This window comes from Oncorhynchus keta, chromosome 11 (assembly GCF_023373465.1).
Source record: "Oncorhynchus keta strain PuntledgeMale-10-30-2019 chromosome 11, Oket_V2, whole genome shotgun sequence".
NCBI classification, from domain to species: Eukaryota; Metazoa; Chordata; class Actinopteri; order Salmoniformes; family Salmonidae; genus Oncorhynchus; species Oncorhynchus keta.
In genome coordinates this window covers 15,352,044-15,375,434 of record NC_068431.1, presented here as the reverse complement: position 1 = coordinate 15,375,434, position 23,391 = coordinate 15,352,044, and the positions used below count along the sequence as shown (strand labels likewise).

The window sequence follows — 23,391 nt, the reverse complement described above, 5'->3', positions numbered from 1 at the left end:
TTGGCTACTGCCAAATCCACTGCTGGCCCCCTGACTCATTCAGAACCTTAGAAATCGACCCTTTACCCACATTTTGGTTAATAGTATATCATGTTGGCCAATTGACACTCTGCCCCACATCATGTGGCAACATTGGAGCAAGTTTGTTTGGGTCTTCTTGGCAGACAGAATGATAGCGGCCTCGTCATTGTATCAGTCTCATTATGGCGTCAGAGCGCACAGGCGGCATCATTGAGGCCATCTCAATTTTGAAGTAGTCCATTTTCTTCTACTACGACTTATAGGAGTTGGTAAACAAAGTAAAAAGGATGCATACTGCCACCTGGAGTGCATTGTTTGAACAGGTATAAAGCTAAGCTTGGCATTTTACTGCCACCTGCAGTTAATCAATGTTTACTCACAAATACAATTAATTTGCTGATCCCTCCTGATGACCTAGATGGTAATAATAGTAAGAACAATTCCATCAAAATGGTTGAAGTCCTCAACAAGAGAGAACGACTGCCACGGAAGTTCAAGGCCAACCACGGTACTGCAGGCATTGTTTTCAGAAAACAGGTCAAATGGGTCAATCTTCGTATAAATAAAAAATAAAAATAAAAGGCGCAGAAGTTGAGAATAATTTAGTTGCTAATTTTTTTAGATATATTTTTTTACATATTTATGGTATTTAACTAGGCAAGTCAGTTAAGAACAAATTATTTACAATGACAGCCTAGGAACAGTGGGTTAACTGCCTTGTTCAGGGTCAGATGACCTGAACTCTTGGATTCGATCTAGCAATCTTTCGGTTACTGGCCCAATGCTCTAACCACTAGGCTACCTGCCACCCCAAACTGCTAATGGCAGTCTGCAGTACCCCGGTCGGCCTTCAACTGGAGTTAATGAGAGGGCAGCACTGAGCTAGTCTGCAACATCACATCCAGGTGTAGCTCAAAATTAGCATTTTATGGGTCCATGAGATGCGTTCTTAACCCACATCATATAGCTTCAATGCTCAATAGTCTTCACATAGGAATGAATGGTGTCACATGAGCAATGGCTTTGTCCATTCATATACAGTCATTGGACACTGCCTATGCTAAAATAAGCTTTTGGGCCTTAGAGTCTTCTATCGTTGGGTGTATTCAAGCAGTAAGCCTAACGATGCCGACAGTAGACCAAAGTATGCAAGTGAAATCGGGGGAACAGTATCTGTGGCAGCCGAAAGTTGGACACTGTAGGGGTTCAACATGGAATCAACATAGCCAGCCTGCTCTCAGACGTAACGTAATAAATGTATATCTGGAACACTCAAATTAATATATGTTAGGCATGGTTAGACAAGACAGGTTACTTAAGGCAAAAATGTTAAACGTCTAGCAACCCAAAAATTGCGTGTTTGGATTCAATCGCTGACTTTTTTAGCATTTTAACAAATACTTACTACGTTTTCGCTACTTTACATGTTAGATAACCCTAATACGAACATTGGCCACCTAGATAACTTTAGCAACAACAAATTGGAATTCTTTCAATTTGCAACATAATAGAAATGATCATTTGTAACATATACGTACGTAGTGGATGAATATCCATAATTAATACATACTGTAATGACCCTGGGTTTATAAGCACGGAAATCGACTACCAGACGAGCATGCTTTTGCAGCACATTTGATAGCGCACCGGACCTCGGGCTCAAAGGTCGAGGGTTCGAGACCTGCTCTCTGCTGTTTCATTACAATATGAAACATAATTGGACTGTCCCCAGTTTACATTTGCTATGTTACGTCTACTCCCGAGTCCAGGTTGACATCAATGTCGAAATAAACTTTCCTATACCCCCATATCAAACACTCAAACTGGAAACATAACGTGTGTAGAATTAATTGGTTTGAGAAGTCTATCGCTTCCCCTGTAGTTTTCGAACAAAGTTGGTTCCCGTTTCGGCATGTATTTGGCCACTGTTCGCGTGGGTCATACAAAAATAACCTAATGATTGGTTGACAAACAGCGCCCCCCCCCCATAATGCAGGTGATGGCTGCATGATGCAGTTGGTGAGAAGCAACTGCAGCAACTCGATCAAAATTGCATGACCTTTGATCACATGATTTTTGTGAAGTTCGTGCAGTCGACGTAGTCGCACACAACTATAATGCAACACTTAGAACCACGATGACAATAAAAGTGATCCCCTCGAACGCGCCCATTCTCTATGTTGGCAGAGCAGATTAACAACAACCGTCGCATTTCACAATGACCGCATGGTAACACGCTACACTTCATTCATCAGTTGGTTACTTTACCATGCGAGAAGACCTTAACAGTGAAATTGTATACTACATGGAAAGTGAACACCTAATAGATACAGAATGTGTGGGTGTTTGGGGTAATAAACAGCAGCCCTACAACTGCACAATGAGGTGAGTGACACACTTGAATTAACTTCCACGCACGAGCGGGAGGATAGTTTTCACCGTCTGACTTGGAACTATAGGAAGCCGGACTGCGAGCCTCCGAGAATATGCTGACAACACAATCACGTAAACAACTGGATGTGAATATGGTCAAATGAAAATGTGGTTTTAGAAGGATTGAGACGGACAGTCGATCGGTGAAATGTGTCAGCCTCATTTGTGGATCAATTTTGGCATTATTCTTTGTCGAAATTCAACATCAATTCACAATAAGGGGTGGTGACAAATAACACAAATCATTAGACGCAACGCAGCAATCGTATTTTGACATTAAAATAAATGAATGGGAACACATTTAGGCTACATACCCTTGAAATAGTTAACGGAGTACTAAAATCCCTTCCACCGACCAGTCGAAACCCCCAAGGTGAGGGTCCCTTCAGTGTCACGGTCTGGGGCATAGTTGATTTAGAAAAATTATATCCGTAGGAACTGTGCGATAAACTGTGAAAAACAACTAGGTTCACCACCTATGAGCTGCTAGGCAACACTGTCTCTGTCGCAAAAACTTTCTTCTCCACTTGATTCAACTTTAAATAATGAAACCGCCTCTGACGTGTGATTGGGAGTTGTTGTGTGAAGCCGCCTGACTGCCCGCCTCGCACAGAGTTTAATATGAATGGGAGGGTGCAACGAAACGCGGTTCCATGGAAACGGTCCACTCTTTATTGGTTTAGATTGACAGACCATCTAGATTAGAAGAACATATAGTAGTTTTTTAACTAAAGAAAAAAGTACAAGATTGGGATAGATGGGACATTAGAGTTCAGTTCCAGTGTCCAGTTAGTAGGCGCATGTGTATAGTGTTTTTTTTTAACACCTGCATATACACAGGTATGATCTGATTGGTTAAAAGACCAATTACTGAAGAAAAATACATCAGAATTTGGCTGCCTGTGTAAATGCAGTTTGAGCCTGCTTGGTGTCACACTTTTGCTCAAACTAACACACTTTACTCCCAACAATCAACTAATCAGGATCTTCAGTTTAGAATGCAATTAGTTTAGTCAGTCGTGTTTGCTATGGATGGGGAAAAGTGTGACTCCTCTGGCCAGGGAGGCCCTACGTGAGATTTGGTTAGGGCGCTCCACCTCGAGGGAAAACATTTTATTGGCCCCAATCTTGACAGCGAAGAAAACATTTACGTTTTAAAGTTAATTTCCTGCAATTCTGCACATTTTACAATGGGGCAGAGAGAGAAAAAGCAAAAAAAAGTTTTAAAGCAAAATTCCTACAATTCTACATATTTTTCCATGACTTATGCCATGTTAATATGATATCTGAGTGAGAATGACAAACAAAATCAATGGGGGGACCGTGCCTGGAGGTCAGGGCCCCTGGGCACATGCCCTGCGTGCCTATTTTCGATAGCTGGCTAGACTAACTACCAATCTAAAAATGTACATGGCTAATTGCCAGCTAATTGAGTGACTGACATAGCAAGAGAAAAACTGCTGATTCACAATGACATTTCAAAATTGCACCTGGTGTGTTTTACTGCACTTACTCTCAATAGAAATTTGAGAGCCCTACTGAGGTCCTACAAAAAGCGTCAGAGAGCCCTAAGCGACGGCTTATGCCTGAAGCCGGCCCTGACTCCGGCCCCAAGGACTGGAGTTGCCCATCCCTGACTTAGACCAGGGCCTCCCAAACTCGGTCCTGGGGCCCCCGCTGGGTGCAGAGGGGAGACCGAGTTTGGGAAACCCTGACTTAGACTATGGAGACCAAATCCATTGAGGACTTTAACCTATGCCAGAGAAAGCAACTGAACAATAGATACAACTGAAAAGTTATCATGTCAACAGCTGATATTGATTGAAAACATTACAATGTGGATGCATTCAAAAACAGGAAATGTCAATTAATTGTCTATTCACTGATTTACCCAGTCAATTATACAGTGACTCACTGAGTATGATTTCTGTCTGTGAGTCTATGACCTCATAGACATTCCAGCATGGCTAGGCTAGCCCTGTGTCTGTACAAAACAGACATGGGAATTGAAGAAGTGTCTGAGGGTATGCTGGTGAACACTATTGAGTCAGAGTGAGTCTGGGGTACATACCTACCTATGTCAGAGTAACAACAGTGTGTGTGTGTGTGTGTGTGTGTGTGTGTGTGTGTGTGTGTGTGTGTGTGTGTGTGTGTGTGTGTGTGTGTGTGTGTCAATGAGAGCATATCAAACCAGTGATATTCTATGTGCCCTACATACTAAGGAGCCATAGTACACCTATAGGAGACACTGGTGTTAATCAGCTGTCTTTCAAGCATGAGCTGTACAGCTCTGTCACAATGCCAGTGTCTGGAGAATGACTTCATCTGTGTCAGTGCAAGTGTTGGATAAACTGTTGATCATCAACCCTTCTATTTGAAAACAATATATGTTTTTGATGCCTATTCTCCCTATAAAACAGTGGAAATGTCTCTGATCAACACCACCAGTTTAAGGCCTTGTGTATGGCCTGCAGATGTACAAATGGTAACATTTTCAGTAAAACAAAAAAAAGTACATTTGTGGCTCACAGCTTGTTTCAGAGATTTATGTCGCCAGTGTTGCAGATGCCTCGTCATACAGTATGAGACAGTGTGACACAGTGGAAACAATGATGGCACTGCAACTCCACTATCTAAAGAGAGAAATGAAGTGTAATTCATGTGGTTAGAAAAATGCTGAGTGGAACAACACCTTTCCCCCCAGGAGACAGAAAAAATTTGGCATGGGTCCCCAGATCCTCAAAATGTTATACAGCTGCACCATCCCGACTGGTTGCATCACCACCTGGTATGGCATCTGACCGTAAGGCATCACAGAGGGTAGTGCGTCCGGCCCAGTATATCACTGGGGCCAAGCTTCCTGCCATCCACAACCTATATACTAGGCGTTGTCAGAGGAAGGCCCAAACAATTGTCAAAGACTCCAGTCACCCAAGTCATAGATTGTTCTCTCTGCTACCGCACGGCAAGCGGCACCGGAGCGCCAAGTCTACGACCAAAAAGCCCCTTAACAGCTTCTACCACCATAAGACTGCTGAACAATTCATCGATCAAAGGGCCACCCAGACTATTCACCCCCCCTCCCCATTTGTTTTTACCCTACTGCTACTCACTTTTTATTATCTATGCATAGTCACTTTACCCCTACGTACATGTACAAATTACCTTGACTGACCTGTACCCCTGCACATTGACTCGGTACCGGTACCCCCTGTATATAGCCTAGTTATTGTTATTTTATCGTGTTGCTTTTTATTAAATTTTTTACTTTTCTTAACTCTATTTCTTGAACTGCATTGTTGGTTAAGGGCTTGTAATTACGCATTTCACAGTAAGGTCTTGATTAGAAGCAGATGTAATTGTTAGATAACCACAGGGCCAAAGTATCTCTAGTTAGCCTATGTTTATAGTGTATACAACATGCTCATCAGCCAGGACTCACCAGTACAGTGAGTTGTGTTAATGGTCATGATGAATAGGAACTATTTGTAGCTCTTCCCTGCTCACTGAGCCAATTTACATTGCTATCCATCACTATATATGTAATCAAACAGCTGTGTTTTTCACTCACCCATACAGACACCAGGTGTTCCAGTTGAATGTTTAATGTCGTGTTTGGTTAAGGTTGCTGGAACAATAAACAGGTGTGAATGGATTTGAACATGGCTCATTCATTTGCCATTTAATCAAATGAGAATAAGAGCAGGGTCATGTGTCAATGTGTTTGTAAGTACCCTTTACAGGAGGATCAGGCAACAGTATATACAAAACAGAGGCACAAACACAAACAGACACTTTTTCTGTCTCTCTCTCTAGCGCTCTCACTCACACACACAAACATGCGCACACACACAAACAACTTATATCCATTTCAGACAGAAGATGTGGTATATTGCTTGTAAAACATATAAGGCAATGTGTATATGATCCCCTTTCAAACAGCCCCTTAAATAACACCTGGCAGGTCCCTTTCATGCATATCAGTGGGTAACTGACAAATCGGAATTGGTGTTGCTAAACCATTGGGGCAGTTTGCATTTCAAATTAGGGAGGTGTTAAACAATGGAAGTCTTAATGAATTTGCATGCAAAAAAGCAGATAATCATTGATACAGACCCAGTACCTGTATTTTGGTTACAGGATCTGTGAAAATGCAGGAATCAGGCCTCCTGAGTGGTGCAGTGGTTTAGGGTGGCAGGTAGCCTAGTGGTTAGAGTGTTGAACTAGTAACTCAAAGGTTGCAAGTTCAAATTCCTGAGCTGAAGAGTTGTTGTTGTGCTCATGAACAAGGCAGTTAACCCACTGTTCCTAGGCTGTCATTGAAAATAAAAATTTGTTCTTAAGTGACTTGCCTTGTTAAATAAAATGTCCAGGCTCTGTTGCAGCTGGCTGTGATGGGGTTGCTCGCGATTGGCCCAGTGTTGTCTGGGGGAGGGTTTGGCTGTCCCATTGTGCATTAGTGACTCCTGTGGTGGGCTGGGTGCAGTGCACGCTGACATGGTAGCACAGTGTTTTCTTCCGACACATTGGTGCGGCTGGCTTCCGGGCTAAGTGGGCATTGTGTTTTGGAGGATGCACGGCTCTCGATCTTTGCCTCTCCCTAGTCCGTACGGGAGTTGCAGCGATGAGACAAGACCGATACCACAGAAAAAAATGTTTAAAAAATGTATAAATACAAATCAAAAAACAATATAAAATTCAGGAATCGTGGCTTTGTATTATCCATGTTTTTTACCTCCTATCCCTTTCAGATATATTTTTTAAACTGGTTAAAAGATGCAGGCATAGGGCCTCCTGGGTGGCGCAGTGGTTAAGGGTGTTGTACTGCAGCGCCAGCGAACCCAGAGACTCTGGGTTCGCGCCCAGGCACTGTCATAACCGGGAGGTCTGTGGGCGACGCACAATTGGCCTAGCGTCGTCCGGATTAGGGAGGGCCAGTAGGAAATGTCTCATCACGCACCAGCGACTCCTGTGGCGTGCCGGGCACAGTGCATGCTAACCAAGGGTGCATGGTGTTCCCTCCGACACATTGGTGCGGCTGGATTCCGGGTTGGAATCTGTGTTAAGAAGCAGTGTGGCTTGGTTGGGTTGTGTACCAGAGGACGTGTTACTTTTAACCTTCGTCTCTCCCGAGCCCGTACAGGAGTTGTAGCGATGAGACAAGATAGTAGCTACTAAAACAATTGGATACCACGAAATTGGGGAGAAAAAGCGGTAAAAAAAGGTTGCAGGCGTTTAGTGGGATCTTTGTCTGTGTATAAAAAGGGTATTACTGTATCTGTGCATGGATGCTTCTAGAATGGCCTAATAAAACGTTTATTTGAACCCTGTGCTCTGATGACCTCTGTCTTGGCATCAGCTTCATCTCTACAGGGGTCACACAAACTTTAATGACACCAACCCTCTCATTAACTCCCAATGAGCGCCAGAATGCTTGCGGATGCTTCCAATAAACCATGACCTAAACCCCTGTGAGTGATGGGAGGGAGGACCGGATAGACACTCTGCTATACTAGACTTGGCTAACAGGGTCTGGTTAACACACCCCACCGCAATACTGGATGCTGAGCTCAGCCTTCTCGCTGCTTTGTTCTTCCCACAAACCATACAGCTGAGTGCAACTGATGCCAGCTCTCTCTCTCTGTCTCTTTCTCTCTCTCTCTCTCTCTCCCTCAATCTCTCACTCTCTCTCATCAACAGCGGCCATCTTGGATGCATGGTCCAAACAGATTGTGTAGCAGCTGGTGGACAAAAAGCAAATTACTTAACAAACGCCACAGTAGGTCACCCGCTGGATTGGGCCTTTTATAATGTCCACTGACATCTCAGATAGAGCGGAGAGGAAAAGGAGGGGGCATGAGATCAACTTGATCAGATTTGGTATCCTTTTACTACTGTATGATAACAGAGGAAAGGAGCAATAATCAGGTAAATTTTACAGCACAGGAGGTTGGTGGCAGCTTAAAATGGGAGAGAGGGCTCTCGTTAATGACTGGAGCGGAATAGGTGACACCGTATCAAATCCATCAAACACATGGTTTGCAGGTGTTTGATGCCATTACATTTGCTCTGTTGTGTGTTTTACACGTAGGTCAAACAGTAGTTTTCTTTACATACATACAGTATGTATACATACATACAGTATGTATGCTAATTTAGCTTCCATTACATGTACACAAATCTTGTTAGATGAGGCGTGTTCAATTCAGTGACTTTGACATTACAGAAACAACAAATACCTGATTCACTGAACCAAACTGAAAATGAGGAGTAAGTATATTGCTGTAAATTAGAGCAATTAGCAGACAGCAGGATTAAGAACAGTATATTCTGCTGTAAATTACAGCAGTTAGCAGACAGCTGGGTTAAGTACAATATATTGCTGTAAATGACAGAAATTAGCAGACAGTGGGATTAAATACAGTAAACTTTCTAAATCTCATAAAACGCATTAACAATCTGTGGTTAAAAATGAATAAACCTAAAATATATCTGGTGAGACCTAAAGCAGCAAACAAATGACATGAATACTCTCCAGTTCAGATTTATGTTTTTGTACTCTCCAGTGTGACAGTGTGGTGGATATTAATTATCTGAAAGCTCTAAGGAAGGACAGTAAGCAGACAATTCATCTCAAACAAGTCCTTTCAAACTGCCAGACACAAAATGGACTCTCAAACGCCCAACAGCATTGTCATTGACAAGCCGCGGTACAGGAACGGGTGTACTGGAACACTACATATTAAAAATGACACAGGCTAAAAACCAACGGTGTAACGTGCGTTATTTGAAGGAGACCAAGGCGCAGCATAATTTGTGGTCATCGTATTTATTTAAATGAGAACCAGCAACAAAATAACAAAGTGAAACCAAAATGAACGTACTGTTCCATAGGCTACAAGAGCTGTACAAAAACAAGATCCCACAACATACTGTAGGTGGGAAAAATTCTACCTAATTATGATTCCCAATCAGAGACAACGATAGATAGCTGCCTCTGATTGGGAAGCACACTCGGCCAAACACAAAGATATACAAAACATAGAGTGCCCACCCCACATCACACCCTGACCTCACCCTATGGTTACACAGTTACAGAGTTATGACTAAGAAAATAGCCATGAGCAGTGTAGAGGTGTGTGTGTGGTGGTGGTGGGGGGGCGGCATCTGTTGCTCTTCAGCATCTTCCACTCCCATGTAAGTCCCCCCAACAATCCACACAGTAGTAGCTGACAAACCAGAGTTAGAGAGGACGGTTGTCATAGTCGAGTCAGCCAGCCTCACACTACATCTTAGCTAGCCTCACGCTACATCTTACCCAGTCTGAAGTGAAGTTCCCACCCACACACAGCAGGACAGAACAGCAGGGTGTGTGAGACAAGTCAGGTCCTGAATTTGAGACAGGCAATTACACAATAAACTTAACAGGAAGGCGAGGCAGGATCACAGTCTTTCATTCAGAGTGACAGCTCTTCCTCTACTGTATGTGAGGAGAGCAGGACAGTGTCCGCACACAGGAGTCATGTTACCTCCCAGGCCCAGATATAACAGAGACAGCTAGTATGGAACGCAGTTTGGGTCTTTGCGTGTTTAAAAAAGATACATGTCAAATAACACCATTTGACACGTTATATAAGCGTCAAATAACTCAGTTCTATTATAGAATGATTTTGTGTATTCTTCATTTGTACGTGCAAGCCAAGTGCCACCACTACTATCAGTAGCACTGTCAAAGCTGTACAATAATGCATTGGTAATAAGGCATTATTTGTTGGACAGCAACTTCTGGGGTAGCTAGCTGGCTTTAGCTTGGTACCTAGCTGGCACCAATACAACCAGCCTGAAAACAATTACCAGTAGAAACTGCAGTCATTTTCATTATTCTTAGCAATGATTTAAGAATCCTTGTGAGTAAGTATTAGCTAGGTTGTCACTTGTTGTTCGCCTATTGAAATTGAACTTCAGTTCATGAAAATAAATATCTAGCCAGCTACTTAACCCTGTTGCCCAAAGCTAACACTATAAGCAGCCAGCTAGCTTCATGAGACTCGACCGGACCGGGTTATATCTTGTGAAGCTCGCCACAATAAGGATTAGTGATGGGTTGTTTCGAACGAGTCGGCTCTAGGAGCCGGCTCTTGTAGGTGAACGTTGGGAGCCAGCTCGCATATCAGAAGAGCCAAATCTATTTATAAAAATATTTTTTAAATTAAGATATGAATAGTCAAAAGATATAAATGAATAGAATGAACAAATTCAAAGAATGAGCAAATAAATAAAATAATATAGGCCTAAATGCTCTAGCGCACATGCATTCATTCTGACTGTCTGCTCAGACTAACAGCCTCACCTGTTGTTCCTGTCAATCAGACACGCAGTGTCAACCAATGGACCAAAGATGCGTGAGGGAGGGCCGAGCCAACTCGCTCACAGTCATTCACTTAGCAGCCGAGGAGAGAGAGGAAGGACAGCTGTGAAAACAACAGCTGGGAAATGAGTTGGAAGCACAGTAGCATTTAGATGCATTTTAATAATGTATACAATGTTAGAGCACAGTGTAGAATTTGCCAAAACAAAATCAAATTTAAAGCTGGTTCTAGGCATAACCTTCACCGGCATATGTGAACTGTGCACCCAACTGTGAAGCTAGCTGTAGCGGAGCTTCGAGAAACTAGCGGGCGTGCTAGTGATAGTGGTGGAGCCAGCACCTCCACACGTGGAGATGTATCCACTCAGTCAAGTAGGTCTACTCCGCGACCCATGGCAACGCAGTCTTCTATGGACCAGTTTATGCCAAAGTCTATGTCTGTAGACAAACAAGGTCAAATTGATATTGAATTGGCTAAAATGATTGCCACCGATTTCCATCCATTTTCGATCATGGAGGACAGCGGTTTTAGAAATGATAGCAATAGTCTAAATCCAACATACACAATTCCAAGCAGGAAAACCCTTTTAAAATCACTTATTCCACAACTGTACGGGAGCACACACGCTTCAGTGCGGGAAAGTGTCCAAAAAGCTACTGCAGTTTGCCTTACCACTGACTGCTGGACATCAAGGGTAACCACTTCTTACAAGTCGGTTACATGTCACTTCATTGAAGATTTTTCGATGTCTAGTTGTCTTCTGGACTGCTTAAAGTTCAGCGACAGACATACCTCAGAGAACTTACCCGGTACCCATGGAGCTGGGAGGTGCTGTGAGTAGGGAGACTGGAGGAGGTTTCAGCTCGTGCACCATCTGTGGCCGCAGAGGTCACACTGCCGGTCGGTGCCAGGTTGGTTTCTCTGGGGATCGAGGCAGCAGGCAGGGCACTCTGGTGTCATCCCAGGTGAGCCGGCACCCTTCTCACCCAGAGCCCTCTGTTGCACACATGTTTTTGCATGTTTCTTTCCCTGAGTTTTCCCCGCATTCCCAGAATAAGGCGCTCATTGATTCAGTCGCGGCTGGGAATTTTATAGACAGATTGTTCACCCTTAATTTAGGGATCCCCATTGTTCCCGTGGCTGTGCCCTTCCCCGTTCACGCCTTAGACAGTCGACCATTAGGGTCAGCGTTGATTAGGGAGAACACCGCTCCTCTGGGTATGGTGACGCAGGGGGTTCACAAGGAGAGAATTAGTCTCTTCCTCATTGACTCTCCTGCGTTTACCGTGGTGCTAAGACTACCCTGGTTAGCTTGTCATGACCCCACTGTTTCTTGGCATGGGAGGGCTCTCACGGGGTGGTCGCAAGAGTGCTCGGGAGGTGTTTAGGGGTTTCCGTTGGTGCTACTACGGTGGAAAGTCCAGACCAGGTCTCTACCGTGCGCATTCCCCCTGAATATGCCGATTTGGCTCTTGCCTACTCAATTATCACCCCATCGATAAATCTCCTGGTAGATGCTGCACTTCCCAGGAGTCACGTGTATCCCCTCTCACAGGCGGAGACGGCGGCTATGGAAACATATGTCTCCGAATCCCTGCGTCAGGGGTACATTCCGTCCTCCACTTCCCCCGCCTCCTCAAGTTTATTTTTTGTGCCGAGCATGTGTCCCTGGTGCGCAGGGGGTGGAGATGGAGAGTGACCGCATTTCAGCCATCTGTAATTGGCTGACTCCCACCATGGTAAAAGAAGTGCAGCGGTTCCTAGGGTTTGCCAATTAGTACCGGAGGTTTATCCGGAGTTTTGGTCAGGTAGCAGCTCCCATTACCTCACTACTGAAGGGGGGCCCGGTATATTTGCAGTGGTCGGCTGAGGCGGACAGGGCTTTTAGTCACCTGAGGGCTCGTTTTACCTCAGCTCCCGTGCTGGCCCATCCGGATCAATTTTTGGCGCTCATAGTGTAGGTGGACGCGTCCGAGGCTGGGATAGGAGCTGTGCTCTCTCAGCACTCAGGTACGCCACCGAAGCTCCACCCCTGTGCCTTCTTCTCTAAGAAGCTCAACCTGGTGGAGCGAAACTATGACGTGGGGGACCGGGAGCTGTTGGCTGTCGTCAAGGCTCTAAAGGCATGGAGACATTGGCTTGAGGGGGCTAAACACCCTTTTCTCATCTGGACTGACCACCGCAATCACTTGGCACTCGGCATCATCCGTCTTCTAGCCATCATCGATCCAGTTTTCAATTTCCATGTGTTTTGTCTTGTTTTTCCTCACACCTGGTTTCAATTCCCTCAATCATTTGTTGTGTATTTAACGCTCTGTTCCCCCCATGTCTTTGTGTGGGATTGTTTATTGTAAGTGCTTGTGCACGTGTTGATTGGTGTGCGACGGGTTTTTGTACCCAAATATCTTGTTATTTTTATGCCGTTCGTTTTTGCTATTAAACTGCTCCGGCTATTACCAAGTTCTGCTCTCCTGTGTCTGACTACCTTGGCACCGGTTATGCACCCCTTACATACATAATAGTGTTATTATATGTGTATCTTTTTTGACACGCAAAGACCCGGTAGAGACAAAGTAGTGACTTTCCACTGGAGGCCTGTATAGCAGTGCATGATCATATGGCTTTATGGTACAGTAGCTGTAGTTTTGCCCATTGTGTGAGATCATACCTCTGAGGGGAAGTCAGCAAAAGCCTGGTCTACACCACTGGATGAAATACTGCCAGACTTCAACAGCTGCCCCCTTTTAAATCCTTATGAGTCTAAAAACGCACCCGTGCAGCAATCAAAGTAACATAATAAAGAAATCCCTATCAAAATCCATTAGTTTAAATTAGAGATATTTGGGTTTTTGCATGGGCTGTCTCAATCCACCGCATCCACCTATGTTTTTGCCTACAAACTAATATGACCATTCTATGTTTTCCTCTACAGCCATCAAAAGTGTCACAGGACTCGTCTGAAGGTAACTTGTACTGGTTTAAAAATTAATGAAAGCATGGAGGTAGTTTTGTACCAACAAAAAAAAGGGTGTTAAATATGTGTCCAAAAAACTAAAATATTTCCAGAGCTTTCTTATCTCCCAGATAGGACAGACACTTTAAAACCTTATTTCTTTTGATTTCATTTTTGTCCACTGTGAGCAACTATAGCCTTTCAATCAGCTTGTCTACTGTTTGTTGGTTCCTTTCTGCCCTGTATTTGGGTATGGGTGGTAGAACTACTCGACAATTACATCCAAAATGGCACTCTATTCCCTATGTAGTGCACTACTTTTGAACAGGACCCATAGGGGTCTGGTTTAAAGTAGCACACTATATACAGAATAGGGTGCCATTTAAGACACCTAAAGGTATCTTTGACTGATGGAGGGGAATGCAGCTGTGATCCACAGGGAACCACAGTTAACAAGGTTTGTTTTTCTCCCAGATGTATTTTTAAAACCCTCTGTGAAATCCCTGGCCTACTGTCAGACGCAAAGCATTTGCAAGGGTTTGAAAGAAGAAGAGTTTGAAAAAAGAGCCATCTGTCTGTTTATCCTAGTGTCCCTCTATGCTCAGAGGGCAGGCTCCAGCCGAGGAGCAACAGTCAACACTAGCTCTCCCCAGGAAGAGGCATTCCTCCTCCCCATACCCAAGCCTTTGATCTAGCCGTCCTCAAGAATGCCAAACAGCACTTGTGAGAAAGGCATACAGGGTCTGCCAAATGGTACACACCTACAGGAAATGACTGGTGTCTGGCTTTTATTTCCCAATCCATTGTTTGGGAGGCCGTATGGCCTGTACCTGCCTTACCAACCAACTGTGTGTCAGAGGAATTAACTGTGCTGACATGATGTTACAGTAGTTACCTAATTCCTACTAGGCACACCGTGTCATTTAACGTGGAAATGTGGGTAATATTTAGTTGAAATGTTGATCAATGAGATTTCAACATTTATTCACCCACTCAAAAAGACAGCCAGAAGTGTGTTGAATTCCCAATGTGTTATCACTATGCTTTCAACCATTTAAAAGAACAACAAAGTTAAAATATGAATAAAATGTCAAATATTTTGGAATGCATTATCACTGTGCTTAATATAATAATCAAATTACCTGGATTGCAGATGAGATTACCTTAAAAGTTAATAGTTCAAGCGATCAATGCTGTTCAAGATTCTGTGCAGATTATTATAGCAATTGCGAAGATCTCCACAGACCTGTGACTTTTGCATGCTATCTTGAAAATGCAGGCTTTCTATGAGTACATAAGACATTTATAGTTACACTAGGCTAACCTCAAAATGTGACCATGGATGTGTTACTCATTTCAATGTTGAATAAATACTGTTACATTAGTTTGTAAAATAGCCTTAACTTTAGGCTACTTACTGTATTACAAAAGTATTATTGAATTTAGTCTAGTTGACAACACAATCAAACATCAACATTTGAGAGAGATGTATATTTTGTGCCACTGACTTAGTCTGGCTTCAATTCCAGTTGGTCTAGAAATGAATAATTTATATGTTGGATTCACGTCTCCACAGCCAAAAATCCAAGTTAAAAATAGGACTAAATCTAATTTAAACAAACTTTAAATGCACTTTAAATAAAGTTTGATTTGATTTAGTCCTATTATTTAACTTAGATTTGTTACGATTAATGAGTGAAGAGGTGGGGAGTCAGGCGCAGAGAGCAAAAGGATGTGGGAAAAACACGCTTTAATGTCCAGGAAAAAATACATGAACAAAAGTAGTAAAACAAATGAACAGAAATATTAACGGACAGCGCGAAACCCGAAAAATGCAAACAAAATACACTCTAACACAAAACAGACGAACAAGCCCGCACGAAACAGAATCGGGCTGAACAAACTTATATAACCCCACCCTAACAATCAAACAAGAAACAGGTGATACCAATCAGACAAAACCAAAGGAACACAGAACAACGTATCGGTGATAGCTAGTAGACTGGCGACGACGACCGCCGAGCGCCACCCGAACAAGAAGGGGAGTCACCTTCGGTAATATTCGTGACAGTACCCCCTCACCCCCTGACGTGCAGCTACCGCAGCGCGCCGATGCCGGCGACGACCCGGGGGCCGAGGCGCCGGGCGATGCGGACGGAGGCGATGGAACTCTCTCAACATAGATTGATCTAGAATATCCCCCACCGGAACCCAGCACCTCTCTTCCGGACCGTACCCCTCCCACTCAACGAGGTACTGCAAGCCCCTCACCCGGCGTCTCGAGTCCAGAATAGCTCGTATTATGTACGCCAGGGACCCCTCGATGTCCAGAGGGGTCGGAGGAACCTCCGGAACCTCACCTTCCTGCATGGGACCAGCTACCACCGGCCTGAGAAGAGACACATGAAACGAGGGGTTGATACGATAATACGAAGGAAGTAATAATCGATAACAAACCTTGTTTATTCTCCTCAGGACTTTAAATGGCCCTATACACTGCGGACCCAGCTTCCGGCAGGGCAAGCGGAGGGACAGGTTTCGGGTCGAGAGCCAGACCCTGTCACCAGGTGCAAACACGGGGGCCTCACTGCGGTGACGGTCAGCGCTCTTCTTCTGCCTTACACTCGCTTGGCGTAATGACTCTTGGACAGCCCTCCAGGTCTCGTTAGAGCGCTGCACCCACTCCTCCACCGCAGGAGCCTCAGTCTGGCTCTGATGCCACGGTGCAAGGACTGGCTGGTACCCCAACACGCACTCAAATGGTGACATGTTGGTAGAGGAGTGGCTTAGTGAGTTCTGGGCCATTTCTGCCCAGGGAATACATCTCGCCCACTCCCCTGGCCGGTCCTGGCAATACGACCGCAGAAACCTACCCACCTCCTGGTTCACTCTCTCCACCTGCCCATTACTCTCCGGGTGATACCCTGAGGTCAGGCTGACCGAGACCCCCAGACGTTCCATAAATGCCCTCCATACACGGGAGATAAACTGGGGGCCCTGAAAAGAGCTTCCGCAGTCTGTAGGGCCATAGGGAGACCGGGCAATGGGATAAGACGGCAGGACTTAGAGAACCGATCCACAACGACCAGGATCGTTGTGTTACCCTGAGAGGGGGGAAGGTCAGTAAGAAAATCCACCGATAGATGGGTCCACGGCCGTTGTGGAACGGGAAGAGGTTGTAATTTACCTCGTGGCAGGTATCTAGGCGCCTTACTCTGGGCGCACACCGAACAGGAGGAGACATAGAATCGCACATCCCTCAAAGTGGGCCACCAGTACTTCCTTTGAAGACCTCGCACTGTCCTAAAAATACCTGGGTGACCCGACGAGGGTAGACAATGAGCCCATCGAATCAATTGATCACGAACAGCGAGCGGCACGTACCTACGACCCTCCGGACACTGTGGAGGCGCAGGTTCCTCCCTTAGCGCCCGCTCGATGTCCGCGTCCACATCCCATACTACTGGTGCCACCAGCTTAGCTGCCGGAATGATGGGAGTAGGATCGATGGACCTGTCCTCAGTGTCATAGAGTCTTGACAGCGCTTCGGCCTTAGTGTTGAGGGAACCTGGTCTATACGAGATAGTAAAACGAAATCTGGTGAAATACATGGCCCACCTTGCCTGACGAGGATTCAGTCTCCTAGCTGATCGGATATACTCCAGGTTACGGTGGTCAGTCCAGATAAGGAAAGGGTGCTTAGTCCCCTCAAGCCAGTGTCTCCACACCTTCAGGGCTTTAACCATAGCCAAAAACTCCCTATCCCCCACATCATAATTCCGCTCCGCTGGCCCGAGTTTCTTCGAAAAAAAGGCACAGGGGCGGAGCTTCGGTGGCGCACCCGAACGCTGTGAGAGCACCGCTCCAACCCCAGCCTCGGATGCGTCCACCTCTACTATAAATGGCAAAGAAGGGTCCGGATGCGCCAACACCGGCGCCTCAGTGAATATCGCCTTCAACCTACGAAAAGCTCCGTCCGCCTCTGCTGACCACTGCAAACGCACCAGCCCCCCCTTCAGCAGTGAGGTAATAGGGGCAGCTACCTGACCAAAACCCCGGATAAACCTCCGGTAGTAATTGGCGAACCCCAATAACCGCTGCACCTCCTTTACCGTGGTCGGAGTGGGCCAATTACGCACGGCCTTTACGCGGTCACCTTCCATTACCAACCCAGAGCTGAAAATGCGATAACCCAGGAAGGAAACTGATCGTTTGGAAAACTCACATTTCTCCGCCTTCACATACAGGTAATGCTCCAGCAGTCGTCTAAGAACCTTGCGCACCAGAGACACATGCGCAGTGCGTGTAATGGAGTAGATCAAAATATCATCAATATACACCACTACACCCTGTCCGTGCAGGTCTCTGAGAATCTCGTCCACGAAGGATTGAAATATAGCTGGAGCATTTTTTAAACCGTATGGCATGACGAGGTACTCATAATGGCCAGAAGTAGTGCTAAATGCAGTTTTCCACTCATCTCCCTCCCGAATACGCACCAGATTATACGCACTCCTGAGATCCAGTTTCGTGAAGAACTGCGCTCTGTGAAATGATTCCACTGCCGTAGCAATGAGAGGTAGTGGGTAACTAAAACCCACTGTGATGGAATTTAGACCTCTATAATCAATACACGGACGCAAACCACCATCCCTTTTCTTCACAAAAAAGAAACTTGAGGAGACAGGTGACATGGAGGGCCGAATGTACCCCTGTCCCAGAGCCTCGGTGATATATGTTTCCATAGCCACCGTCTCCTCCTGGGACAAAGGATACACATGACTCCTGGGGAGTGCAGCGTTACCCTGGAGGTTTATCACGCAATCCCCCTGTCGATGGGGTGGTAATTGGGTCGCCTTCTTTTTACTGAAAGCGATAGCCAAATCGTCATACTCAGCTGGAATGCGCACGGTGGAAACCTGGTCTGGACTCTCCACCGTTGTCGCACCGATGGAAACCCCTACACACCTGCCTGAACACTCATCAGACCACCCCTGTAGAGTTCCCTGTTTCCACGAAATCGTAGGATTATGAATAGCTAGCCAGGGAATCCTCAGCACCACCAGAAACGCAGGTGAATCGATAAGGAACAAACTAATTCGCTCCTTGTGATTCCCCTGCGTAATCATCTCCAACGAAATTGTGGCTTTCCTCACCAGCCCTGACCCTAATGGTCGACTATCTAAAGAGTGCACGGGAAAAGGGGGTTCTACTTTTACTAACGGAATCCTCAACCTCTGAGCGAGTCTATAAAGTTTCGAGCTGCCTTATGCTGGAGAGAAGGAGAATAATTAAGGAAACAAATTAATAAGAACATGTGACCAACAGGAAACTCTGGGAGAGTGTGGTGCTTACTCACCTGGGGTGACCGAGGAGTGTTCTGCCTGCCTTCTCGATTCCCAGATGAATTCCTCCAGCACCGACCAGACGTGTGCCCTCTCCGGCCACAACTGGTACAGGAGGAGCTTCCTCCTCCGATCTCCCTAGACGCGGTCCCTCCTAGCTCCATCGGGATAGGAGCAGGAGGGTCAGGAGGTAGAACTGACAGGACCCTTTCAGAATGTCCGCGAGCAGCTAGCAGATGGTCCAACCGGATCGACAGGTCTATCAGTCCATCCAGGCTAAGTGTAGTGTCCCGATAAGCCAGCTCCGGACGTCCTCTCTCAGGCTACACCTGTAATGGTCTATCAGGGCCCTGTCGTTCCACCCTGCTCAAGCGGCCAAGGTCCGGAACTCCAGCGCGAAGTCCTGCGCGCTCCTCGTCCCCTGTCTGAGATGGAACAACCTCTCACCCGCCGCTCGACCCTCTGGAGGGTGATCGAACACGAACCTGAAACGGCGGGTGAACTCCGGGTAATTGCCCTTCGCTGAGTCGGGCCCGTTCCAGACCGCATTCCCCACTCAAGGGCTCTACCCGAAAGGCATGTGATGAGGACACACACGCTCTCCTCGTCCGAGGGAGCCGGCCGAACGGTGGCAAGGTAGAGTTCTAGTTGAAGCAGGAATCCCTGGCACCCCGTCGCTGCGCCATCGTACTCCCTCGGTGTCAGGACCCGGTTACGAACCCGGGTCTCCGGAGTGAGAAACAGTCACCTAACCAACTGAGCCACGAATAGTCGGCAGAACCCAGAAGATGAGGCAGACACAGCAGTACTTGAGACGGTGTATTTAATGAAGTAAAAAAGTGAAGTTCTTCAGGAAAACATGTAACTCCACAACCTCAAAAGGAATCCTACAAGAACAAAGGTAATCCTCCAAGACAAAAAAGGTAAATCCACAAGGTGGAAGGTAAAGCACAAAAAGCCTCAAAAGATACTCAAAAGACAAACAAGAACAAAAAACAGAATTCCACAAGAGAGTCCACCGGGATCAACAAGAGTTCTCAGAGTACTAGGGCTGGGTGCTAACATACAAACACAGAGCAAAGAACAGAGGAAAACAAAGGGTTTAAATACAATCAGGGGAAACGAGGCACAGGTGCAAATAATAATGGGGATCAAGGGAAAACAAAAGGTCAAAAGACACAATGGGGGCATCTAGTGACCAAAAACCGGAACAACCCTGGCCAAATCCTGACACTCGGAGGCGTAATGCGCAGAGCGCTGGAACCGGATCCAGATGGGGGAGCTGGTAGAGTTGCTGGTGGGAGGGTCGGTGGGGTAGTAGGGAGACCATTCCTCTCCCAACGATCCATCCTCTCCATCATTTGATCCATCGCTGATCCTAGGCGATGGAGGATGGACGTGTGATGAAGGACTCTCTCCTCCATCGTGGGAAGAGGAGTGGTCGCTGCTCCTGCTGACTCCATATCGCGGTGCGGGCTTCAGTTACGATTAATGAGTAAAGAGGTGTGGAGTCAGGCGCAGAGAGCAAAAGGATGTGGGAAAAACACGCTTTAATGTCCAGGAAAAAATACATGAACAAAAGTAGTAAAACAAATTAACAGAAATATTAACGGACAGCGCGAAACCCAAAAATGCAAACAAAATACACTCTAACACAAAACAGACGAACAAGCCCACACGAAACAGAAGCGGGCTGAACAAACTTATATAACCCCACCCTAACAACCAAACAAGAAACAGATGATACCAATCAGACAAAACCAAAGGAACACAGAACAACGGATCGGTGATAGCTAGTAGACCGGCAACGACGACCACCGAGCGCCACCCGAACAAGAAGGGGAGTCAACTTCGGTAATATTCGTGACAAGATTGTGGTTTGGATTGAGATGTGAATACAATATATTAATGATTACTGTAAATTGAAGATTACATTTGAAATCAACCAAAGCTTCAAACTCCAGGATTGTATGTATTGTCTATTTTTTGGTCACCACTGGGTTTAATTGAAACAATAGCTTTTGATGACTTGGCAAACCAAAGTTTGGCTACCTGCAATCTAGTGGTTAGAGTGTTGGGCCGGTCACCAAATGGTTGCTAGGTCAAATCCCAGAGCTGACAAGGTAAAAAGGTCATTTTTCCCCTGATCAAGGCAGTTAACCCACTGTTCCTAGGCCGTCGTTGTAAATAAGAATTTGTTCTTAACTGACTTGCCTATTTAAAACTTTTTTAAAAAATGCTATGTCGTCCTAAATAATCTCATCGATGTGATATAGTATGGTCACATTTGCTTTGTTCTGCTAAACCTGCCCTTTGCATTGACTTCACTATCAACAGTAAATATTATTAAGAGATCGCTTAAGAGATAAATCTCACGATAGCACATTAGTGTAGTAGTCAGTGACAGATATCAAAGCTAAGTAGGGCTGGGCATTGTTAGAACCCTGCATGGGAAACCAAATTCACAGCTGTAGATAGAACTCTCCCGTAGGAGGTTCTGCCCAGCCTATAGTTTTTTTCTTCTGATAGTGGATATAATGTTAGAGATCTGATGTTATTTCAAAGGTACAAATTCAACATATTTTATACAATATTTCTTAATGTTGAAAAATTCATTACAATGATGACATAATCCTGTGGTTGAAATTTCACCCTCAAAGCTAACGTTTTGACTTTTTTCAAAGCCACTGTATTATCCACGTAGATTCCACGTCACAATACTTTGACAAATTACATTGATTCAACCAGTTTGTGCACAGTGGGTTGTGTTCTGTAGGCTACCACAAGAAGGTACATATCTAAATAGAGAAAAGTGGATGACAGAGAAACAAAGCAGAGACACTGATTGGTGTTTATTGTGGTTTTGGCAATCGATCTCCATCATTCAGACATCTATCCCCCACATGTTGTCCACTATGAGCAACTAGCCTTTCACTGATGCTCTCCAGACCCTAAGGGTTTGTTTGTTTGCTGGCGCTCAGCTTGTCTACTGTTTGTTGGTTCCTTTCTGCCCTGTTTTGGGGTATGGATGGTAGAACTACTCAGAGACTTTGTCCCAAATGGCACTCTATTCCTTATGTGGTGCACTACTTTTGAACAGGACCCATGTAGGTCTGGTTAAAAGTAGCACACTATATACAGAATAGGGTGGCATTTAGGTCACCTAAAGGTATATTTGACTGATGGAGGGGAATTTAGCTGTGATCCACAGGGAAACAGTTTGTTTTTCTCCCAGATATATTTTGAAAACCATCTGTGAAATCCCTGGCCTACTGTCAGACAGAAAGCATTTGCAAAGTTTGAAAGAAGAGGCTGAAAAAATAGCCATCTGTCTGTTTATCCTAGTGTCCCTCTCTATCCTCCAATAACAGAGGTCAGGCTCCAGCCGAGGAGCAACGGTCAACACTAGCTCAACACTAGCTCTCCCCAGAAAGAGGCATTCATCCTACCTATTCCCAAGCATTTAGTCTAGCTCTCCCCAGGAAGAGGCATTCCTCCTACCTATGCCCAAGTCTTTGTTCTAGCTCTCCCAGGAAGGACCTAATAGGGTCTGGTCGAAAGTAGCACACTGTGTAGGGAATAGTGTGCCATTTGGGACAGACTAAAGGTACACTACACGACCAAAAGTATCTGGATACCCATTCAAATGAGTGGATTTGACTATTTCAGCCACACCCGTTGCTGACAGGTGTATAGAATTGAGCCCACAGCCATGCAATCTCCATAGACAAACATTGGTAGTAGAATGGCCCGTAGCGACGAGCTCAATGTGTTACCATCATAGGATTCCAACTTTTCCGGTGGCATTCAGTTTTACCAAATTTTTACCAGCATGTCACATGTGCAACCAGGGGAAAAATAATCCTAGACCACCTTTACTCCACACACAGAGGTGCCTTCAAAGCTCTCCCCCTGTCATGCATAGGTGTAATAGGTGGCAGGGAAGTCAGGCGAAGGAGAGTCGAATGGAGTGAAAATATGGAGTCTTTTAATAAAGTTCCAAGAGTATGCTCCATAACAATAAATGTACAAACAAACAAAACATGGGTACGAGGACCCGACGCGCACCTATACAAACAATCACACTACACTGACAACAAATCAATCTCTGACAAAGACATGAGGGGAAACAGAGGGTTAAATACACAACAGGTAATGAATGGGATTGAAAACAGGTGTGTGGGAAGACAAGACAAAACCAATGGAAAATGAAAAAAGGATCAATGATGGCTAGAAGACCGGTGACGTCGAACGCCGAGCACCGCCCGAA

General features: G+C 45.3%; 2 protein-coding genes across 3 annotated transcripts in view; one reads left to right on the top strand and one right to left on the bottom strand.

The window, feature by feature from the left end:
* The window catches only part of LOC118389816 (PDZ and LIM domain protein 4-like), a 41,478-nt gene extending 34,739 nt beyond the window's left edge, over positions 1-6,739 (bottom strand). The window contains exon 1 of one of the 2 annotated variants that reach the window (XM_052529600.1): positions 6,578-6,739. Coding sequence is in view for 1 of the 2 variants with exons in the window: in XM_035779682.2 (XP_035635575.1) it covers positions 2,769-2,861 (93 nt within the window). In the remaining variant the exon portion in view is untranslated. Of the gene's footprint in view, positions 1-2,768; positions 3,051-6,577 lie in introns of those variants that run through there. The other variant, XM_035779682.2, reaches the window with a different exon arrangement.
* The window catches only part of p4ha2 (procollagen-proline, 2-oxoglutarate 4-dioxygenase (proline 4-hydroxylase), alpha polypeptide 2), a 68,000-nt gene continuing 46,807 nt past the window's right edge, over positions 2,199-23,391 (top strand). Inside the window, exon 1 of the mRNA XM_035779679.2 lies at positions 2,199-2,406. The gene's annotated coding sequence lies outside the window, so the exon portion shown is untranslated. The remainder of the gene's footprint in view (positions 2,407-23,391) is intronic.